We start from the raw sequence: 8,962 nt of genomic DNA, 5'->3' as shown, positions 1-8,962 counted from the left end.
TGGAAAGAATAAGAGAACAAAGGACACAGAATGTCAAAGGGGGAAGGGATCTTAGGAACAGAATTTCAAAGCTAAAAGACTCATAGGACATGGAGTATAGGATATCTGAACTAAAAGAGACCTTAAGATAAGAATTTTATAGCTGGAAGGGGAAATAAGATGTAGAAGACAGTATAAGAGCTGGAAAATATCTTAGTTCTTATGGTCTAGTCCAGCACCTTCATTTTGCAAATGTTTCAGACTTGTGAGTCTTGTGTCCCCAGCTAAAGTATGAATTCCTTAAGCAATTCAACCTGATATTTTACTTTAGTAGATGAATAAATATTTATTTATTGAGAGCCTAATCTATACAGAGTCTTGTGTTCTTGCCTGTGGGGGATGGAGAGATGAATAAGAATTATCCTTGCCTTTGAGGAGTGTACAGTTTAGTTGGGGAGACAGGACATAGATGAAAAGATCATTAATAATGCCACCTAGCATCCTTGTGAGGAAAATTCTCTTAAAACTATAAAATGACACAAAAATCCAAGATATTAATATAATGAGTATTGAATGAGTGGTAAAAGGTGCTATAGGACTTGGTGGAAGGGGAAATAATTTTGAGACAAGGGTGATTTGAGGAAGTTACTGGAGCTGGACTATGAAGGGTGTGTAGGATTTGGTAAGGTAGAGAGAAGGGGGGAGGGCACTCTAAATGGGGGGAAATTGCATGGGGGAAAAGTATGGAAAATCCTGAGACATTCAGGGTCAATGAGAAAGTGATTCTGGCTAGAGGAGAAGGTTCAGAAAAAAGAACAATATGAGATAAACCTAGAAAGGACATTTGGGAATATATAAAATAAATCCTTGAATTCCATACCAACATATGTGGATTTTGTTCACATTAAGGTATAAATGACTGATAACAGCTTAAAGTATGATGCTTCTCAATAGCATCTTACATTTTAATAGGAATCAGCCAGAAACAAAAGAAATAAATTATTTGAATTATGGAGTAGAAAGGAATTTTCAGCATCAGTTAGTGAGTTAAGAGTTGTTTTTATTTGTTTGGGTGGAGGGAAGTGTCTTTCTAGTGGTCTTCAAATCACACCAACAGCTGGGCACACAATAAGTAGGAAACTAATAAATGCCAACTTAGCCTTCTGAATTTCTGACTTATGAGAGACTAAAGATAAAGATGTTAGAGCTGGAAGTACCCAGAAAGAGGAAATGACTTTATCAAAGTTGCAAAGTGACAGAAGCAGGAGTAGAATTCAGGTCTCCTGACTCTCAAATCTAAAGGTCTTTCATTCATTCAACAAACATTTGTCCAAGTGTTTTCTTTATGCAATGGACTCTGCTACTGTACCCCCCCCCCCATTACACCAAAGTTGCTGGTCACAAAATGCTATTCTAAAAAACCAGAAGTTCATCTTTCAGTTACTTTCTCTTCTTATCTGTCTTCTAATTTCCACCCTCTCTGATGCCACCCTACAAGGATTTTCTTGCCCCTTGGAATGAGAAAGATGGCAGAGCAAGGAAGAAGGAGGCTAAAGATAGTTTTCAGCTGAGTATGACCATGGATATGGTGAGGGAGAAGTCTAGTCCAGCAAAACTTCACAGGAAAAGTTGGTTTTCTGTGTCCTTTTGCAGATCTCTTCTATCCTCCTTTTTGGGGCTGATTTGACCCCTTAAACCCACCACGGTTTAAGAATATCTAAAAAAGACCTTAAAAGTAAGGAATTTTGCATCTGGACACCTCACAGAGTTCTATAAGGCTCAAATGAGGCAATATATGTAATGTGCTCTCAGAAACTTAAAGAATTATATACTTATAAACTGCTCATCACAGAGATCCTGGTCTGGGGAGAGGATGGACAATGGAAAGGACTGGACTAGGAGTCAGGCTACTCTGCCACTAGTTCAACCTGTCCCCTTGAGCTTCTCTGAGCCTAAAATCCCATCCCCTTTGTGATTCACAACCCTATCCTTCCCTCAGATGGATGTCTTCCACAGAAAAAACACCAATCCAATCCCAACTTCACCTTAACAGGAAAGAAAATATTTCTAATGGGGATAGTTATTGAGGAGGAATCATCATGTGATAGAACCATGGAACTAAAAGTTAGGAAACCTGGGCTTTGGTATTTTCTTGGTGGAGGACTTACTGTGTAACTGATGTCAAGAAATTCACTCAGTTTCCTTAGCTGCAAAATGTGTACAATAAATCCTGCCCTGTCCTTCTTTTGAATTTGGTGCAAAGCTCAATGCAAAATGGACATGAGAGAGTCATATTAACTTAAGGGATTGTTAGTTATAGTTAGTTACAATTATACAGTTATAATACCATCAAAGTATGTTAGACCTGGATAGGATCTTATCTTAGTAGTATGTGTATCACTCATAACACTAGCACAGGCTTAGGCACATGGTTAGTGATAAATCACAGTGTGTCAGAGCTGGGTGGGACCTTAGAAATGATCTAGCCCAACTCCCTCACTTTACAGGAGAAGAATTTGAAGCCTTCAGAAAGTGAAACTGAAAGAAAATTCAACATAGAATTAGAGGATCTGGGTTTTGATGTCAATTCTGCCACTCAATGCCTATGTTAGTCAATCAACAAGCATTATTAAGTGTCTATTATATGTCAGGCATTGTGCTCAGTGCTGGGTATAGGAAAAAAAAGGCAAGCAACAGTTCCTGTCCTCAAGGAACATACATTATAATCAGGGAAATAACATACAAATAACAAAGTACATACAAGATATATAGCAAGTAGATAGAAGGTAATATGCCCCTAGCAATTGGGGGGGAAGGGGACCAGAAAAGGTCACCTACAGATGGTGGGATTTGAATTGAACATTGAATAAAGTCAAGAAAAATAAGGGGCAGAGGTGAATGGGAATAGAATAGCATTCCAGGCATGGTCATGTAGTCCAAAGGCATGGAGTTGAGAGACAGAATGTTGTGTTGAAGGAATTGCAAGTAGGTCAGTGTAGCTGGATCATAAAGTTCATAGAGGGAAGCAAAGCATAGAAGATTGGAAAGGTAGGAAGGTGCCAGGTTGTGAAGGGCTTTAAATGACAGAGGATTTTATATTTGATGTTGAAAGTAGTGGGGAGCCACTGACACTAACTAAATCAGAGGGGTGGTATTTAGATCTGTGCTTTAGGAAGATCACCTTGACAACTGAATGGAGAATAGATTAGAGTAGGAAGACTTAAGATACAGATATCAATTAGAAGGTTATTTCAAAAGTCCACGTCAGAGGTTATGTGTCTTGGAAATTAGGGTGACTGTGTCTTGGAAAGGAGGGGGCAAATACAAGAGATGCTGTGAAAGTGGAAGTGACAAGATTTAGCAATATATTATGTGAGTGAGAGTGAGCAGGCAGGAGCAACACTGAGGTTGCAAATTTGGGTCACTGGGAAATAAGTGGTGACCTCAACCAGGGTAGTTCAGGTTAAGAGGAGGAGAGATTATTATGGGAGAGATAATTAGCCTTATTTCAGACATGCTGAGTTTGAGATGTTTATGAGACATCCAATTTGAGATATCCAAAAGGCTGATAAGTACAGAAGCTCAACAGAGAGACTAAGGCTGGATGTATGGATCTTGGAATCTTTTGCATAGACAAGATAACTGAATACATGAGAGTTGATAAGCTCACCAAGCCAGATGTTATTAAGTGAAAAGAGAAGGACCAAGACAGAGCCTTGGAAGACACCCATGAAGAATCAGCAAAGGAGATTGAGTAGTCAGAAAGATGGGAGCAGAACTGAGAGACTAGTATCATGAAAACCTAGATAGGAACATACATCCAGAAGGAGAAAGTAAACAGTGGTGTCAAATGCTGCCAGGAGATCAAGAATTATCATGATAGATAAAAGAACATTATATTTCAAAATAAAGAGATCACTGATAACTGTGTGTGTGTGTATGTGTGTGAGTGATCTCAGTTCAGTGATGAGCCAGATTGCAGTGTGACTTTGACCAAGTCACTTAACCTCTGTTTATTCATTTCTTCTTTAAAAGGAAAGAGTTGCACTAGATGACCTTTAAGATACCTCACAACTCTAAATACATGATCTATGTAAGTGTAGACCAAGGTCACACAGCTGATAAGTGATAGAACAGGGATCCAGAACTTGGATCTCCTGACTCCAGTGCTTTTTTTCCACCACATCATATTATTGGGTAATCTGAGATAAAATTCGAAGTTCTATGGCTTCCCATGTAGCCCCATTCTTCTCCTTCAGACACAACCCTGTCTTTGTGAGGCCGGTAGAAAGGTAGGAGAAAGAGCGACTGACTCAGACTCAGTTCTATATGCTTATCTGGAATCCTGAGGAACTGTTCGGGCGCTGTCCTTGGTGCTGAAACCGCACGGAGCCTGGCAGAGCAGTCGGACTGCCCAGAGTTTCCGCCTCCTCCCCTTCTCGATATTTCCCCCCACACTCGTGGAGTGAGAGGAGCGGTCAGTTAGAACCCCCTCCGTTTTCCCGTCTCTCTTCGCTCTTCTCTTGGGGTTCGCTACTTATCGTACCTGCTTTACCTTCTCGAGGCCTGAGAAGGAGATGGCTAGTGGAAAGAATAGTGGTCTAGAAGCCGTAAGACTCCTTCTACCATCAACTCAGTGTGATCTTGGGGGAAGAGGGAGATATCTTAACCTTTCTGAGCTTCAATGACTCCATTTATAAAAGGCAAAGAGGAAACAATGCCTGCCTATGGCTACCCGTGGAGAAACTAATGAGATGAGGGCATGTGGAAGCGTTTTGGGCATAGTAACGTAAAAAATTTGAAGGTGTCGTAATAAGACTTCTAGACTTGCAATTAGATGACCTAAGTTTAAGTATCGATTCGGACACCTAATTCTGACTCTTTGGCTAAGTTACGTGGCCTTTTAAAACCCGAGTTTCCTTTGGAAAATGACATTTACCCCACCCACCTCGCTGGGTTGTGGTGAGCTCAGTGAGTGGGGATAACTAAAACATTAGATATCTAATGTGTGATGTATATAATTCCTCAGGATTTCACTGAATGTCAGATCTGGAAGACCCATCCAAGCCCTTCATTTTACAAAGTGGGAAACTGAGGTCCCCGGAAAGGAAGAGACTCGTTTTACTCAGATAACAAATGTCAAAGTCGGGATTTGAACCCAGGCCTCCTGACTCTTAACTGCTCTTTCCACTCAGCCAGACCTTTCTGCTCAGTGGCTTCCGCTCATCTTGAAGAGGTGGAAGGCTGGAAATAGCCCCAGCACTCGGCTCTCAGGCCGGGTGACCCAGGGTGGGGGAGCATGGGGGACGCTCAGAGATCCAGAGGCTGAAAGCCATCAATGCTATGGGCGTGTCATTTCCCCTCCCTTCGAAAAGTCTTCTCGATGGCCATGGTCTGAAGTTAGGGACTCCCTGTACCTCAGGATATGGGAAAATGTCCTGTCTCTCTGGCCCGGCGCCGAGCCCGATGCAGCAAAGCCAATAAGGTGGAAATCAAAGCCCCTTCACGGATCGCAAAGCGTAATTACAGAGTGTGCCAGGTCCCCGGGACAGCCCGGAGCGCGGAAGGTTTATTGCTTTGGTCGTGACCTGTTCGATCATATTTTACCCTTTTGAAACGAGTCTGTGCAGCCGAGTGGAGTGAATGTTCTTCATTGCGGGGCTTAGGGAGACGCCCCTGAGCTCCCCTCCCTTTATTCTCTCCTCCCTTCCCTCCCCTCTACCCGCTGGAGGCCAACTAGGGGAAAGTTGTTGGTACCGCTTTAAAAATTACAGCCTTGGAAAAACTTTGATGATAAATCAAGCCCCAGATCCCTCCGCCGCCTCATTGGAGGCTCTAGGCGGGACGCGGTGCCGCCGCCCGAGAGCAGCGTGGCCTTCCGCTGGAGGGAAGAGTTCCGCAGTCTAAGGGGCGGCAGGCGGGCTGGGCGGACCGTCGGGCGCGCATCCCCAGAGCTGCTGGAGCAGCCAGAGGCGCGGAGGGTGTAGTGGGCTGGGGAAACCGAGAGCACTGGGGCTGCTGTAGAGGCCAGGGAACCAAGCTGGCGGGGGCAAGGGGACCCCTCTCTGGGGTTTGGGGTTAGCTCTCTCTAAGGGGCTTGTCTGTCACCCATCCCCTCCCCCCCCCCCCCCAGCCGCCGGTGGCTGTGGCTGCTGTCTCCGTGGGAGGTTGGGCTTGCGCCTGGAGCTCTTGCTCCCCCATGTGAGACGCCCGGAGCCGCCCCCCTTCCCCGAGCCCCCGCCCCCCTCCCGCCCTGGGAGCCAAGATGGGGGCATTCGTTGTGACCCTGGGGATTTTCCACTCCCTGGGACTTTACCTCCAACTCAGCGGCGCCACGAGGCCTGGGGGACAAGCTCCTTGGGACAACCACATCTCGGGGAATGGTGAGTAGGTCTTCGCCGCGCCCCCCACCCCATGCTGTCCCTGTCCCGCCCTGCCCCGCCCCATCCCACTTCTTCCCTCCCTTCCCCTCCCCCTCTCCTGGCTCTCCTCCTGGTACCCTGCTGAGCCCTGGGATCCCAGCCCTGGGATCCAGCCCTGGGCGGAGGAAAAGCTAGGTAGGGGGGTGGGGGTGGGGGGAGCCCTAGAATTGGGGGTGTCACGCACTCACGTGCTTTGGGTAGGGAGAGAGGTCTACTGGGGTAACCCTTTCCCCCGGCTCCCGACTGCACTAAGCTGAATGTCCGAGTCCCTGTCCGAACACATTTTCCTGCCCTGGGGAGAGGACCTAGGGGCCGGGGCTTCCCCACCCCTCCCCCTTCCACACATATCATCCCTTAGCTCCTGGTTGTGCTCAAGACTGGGAATGCCAGCTGAGCCGAGGTTCCCAGCCAGGACCTGCCCCTTTCCCACCCCACCCTCTGCTTGTATTCCCGTGCCCTGAAGAGTAAAGTGAGGGAGGGGGGCAGGGTTCCTTTCTAAGCTCCCTGTCGCGTGCAGAGCTGGGCAAGTCGGAGCTGGAAAGCGGTGGGGGGGCAGTCCCAGCTGAATCTAGTTTTTCTGTGCCCCATGGTATAGAGAGAGGGAGACCGGTCAGAGTTCCCCTCTTTCCCCAGCTCTCTGGAATGTACAGCTTGGGGAGTGGGCATCAGTTTCGGAGGGCCGCAGTACTCCCTAACCTGTGGGGTGGGGTTTGGTTTACTTGTACCTCAGAGAGGGAGAAGAGATAGGTTTTCCCCGCCTTCCCCTCTGCCCTCCTCTCATGACTCGGGGAACTGAAATGCCCCCCTCACATCTTGTGTCTTAAACTCAGTTCACAGGGGAGACAGTGAGAGACCAGGGTGTCCCCATCCTCATCCCCAGCTCCAGTCACGGAAGCCTAGAACCCAAACTTGGTTTTCTACCTTCCCCAAGGGCCACCCCAAGGCTGAGCCTCGGCAGGGCTTTGACTGGTTAGAAGGAGGAGTAGCAGTCGGGGCCTCTCCAGCATCTTAACCCCGAGCCTGGCATACTCTCCCACAAGTTAGGACTCCCCTGGGCTTTCCCTACTGGGGTTGTTCCAGCCTCACCTCCGTCCTTCCTGATTTTGGTTTCCCGTACTATATGACACCCAGAGGGAAAACTGCAGCTTAAAAATTAGAGGGGCTTCTTCTTGTGGAGCTGACTTCACTGGTCTTTTGCCTGATCCCTTTGAATTTTGGGGAAATATGGTCCCTACTCTTGACCAGGATGGCTCTGCAGGTAACTCTCTTGGTCTGGGGGCTTTGCCTGGGAGCTGGGAGAAGAATAGATTAGGGGAAAACCTTTAAGCCCCAGTCAGAGTTAGGAAAAGAGACTGTGCCCCAGGCGCTGCAGCCAAGTGAGGCTGATAAAGAAAGAGAGTGCCTGCCCAGTGTCTTTGTTTGCTGGAGGAGGACCCTGGGGATAAAGTGGATTTTTTCTCAATTTCTTCCCTCACCTCCAAGTCTAGCCTGAAAGAACCCTGGCTTAAAGCTGAGGGCAGAGGATGCTGCTCATGGGATTCTGAAGACCCCTGAGGACTTGAGTCTGGAAACCCTCAATTCTTGGCTGTCGGAATGAATGTTTAGCGGCAAATAGATGTTACAGTGTTAGATATTGTATGGTCTTACCCTGGCAGAAGAGAAATCCAAGTTAGCAGCTGAAGTTAATCTATCTAGAGCAAGTTTATGAGACTGGATAGATCAAAGCTTTGGAGGGGGTGTGTGTGACCTTCCTGAGCCACAACTCTTCAGTTCTTTATTTAAGGGACCCTCACACTGACATATCCCTCCCACATCTGTCACCTTTCCCCCTCCCACTCCCTTCTCTACCTCAGCCATATCTCTGGTTACTTTTCCTTCAACCAGAAACCCTATGAATGCAAATGTCTCTTCCCTGTTGCCTAGTTAGCACTTTCACTTGAGGGTACTTCATAGAAGGGCTTATCCTTCTAGTCCCAAGTCCCCAAGAGGCATATGGAGTGTGCCTCTGACATTTAGCACCACTCCATCACTGGCACATCCCCTGGAGATGAACGGTGAGGAGATGAAGGGAGCAAGAGAGCCAAAACATTATGGGACTATGCTGGGCATTATGTTGTTGGTGTTATTTGTGTTTGGTTTTTAATAAAGATCCAGAACTACAATTGGTATTCCTGAGCCCCATTACAGCCTTGGAGAAGAGTTGGGTTGGGTTCAGAGCCACATTTTGGAACAAAGTAGTTCTCATATAAATTCTCTTTTGGCCAGGAAGAAGAGTGGACTCTTCCTCTCTCCTTTGGGTACTAGTAAATGAGGAGGGCAGATATCTGCATCTGCTAGAAGGAATTTGCCCTCACACTAAAGAAAGCGAATGCTGACCAGTAAAGCCACGGAATAGTTGTTGCAAAGGAGTGACCATAACCTGCCTATACTAGGACCAACAGTGCCCAGGGAACCTTATACCAGAGGAAGGGTTTTCAGCCACTCACTTAATCACAAAAGAAACTGTTATTAATGGTACTGAGACGCTGCGAATAAGTGGGTCATGTCTAATAAGCCATTTG

General features: G+C 46.7%; 1 protein-coding gene across 1 annotated transcript in view; it reads left to right on the top strand.

The window, feature by feature from the left end:
* The first annotated feature begins 5,804 nt into the window (after positions 1 to 5,804).
* Positions 5,805 to 8,962, top strand: part of VSTM2L (V-set and transmembrane domain containing 2 like) — an 84,186-nt gene continuing 81,028 nt past the window's right edge. The window contains exon 1 of the mRNA XM_069063521.1: positions 5,805 to 6,362. Coding sequence (XP_068919622.1) covers positions 6,245 to 6,362 — 118 coding nt within the window. The 5' untranslated portion in view covers positions 5,805 to 6,244. The remainder of the gene's footprint in view (positions 6,363 to 8,962) is intronic.

The sequence above is a fragment of the Petaurus breviceps genome, unplaced genomic scaffold, assembly GCF_028583685.1.
Source record: "Petaurus breviceps papuanus isolate PSGF00001 unplaced genomic scaffold, PetGlider_PUasm1.0 90591, whole genome shotgun sequence".
Classification (NCBI taxonomy): Eukaryota; Metazoa; Chordata; class Mammalia; order Diprotodontia; family Petauridae; genus Petaurus; species Petaurus breviceps.
The sequence above is the reverse complement of the archived record's forward strand: the minus strand, read 5'-3'. Positions and strand labels throughout refer to the sequence as shown.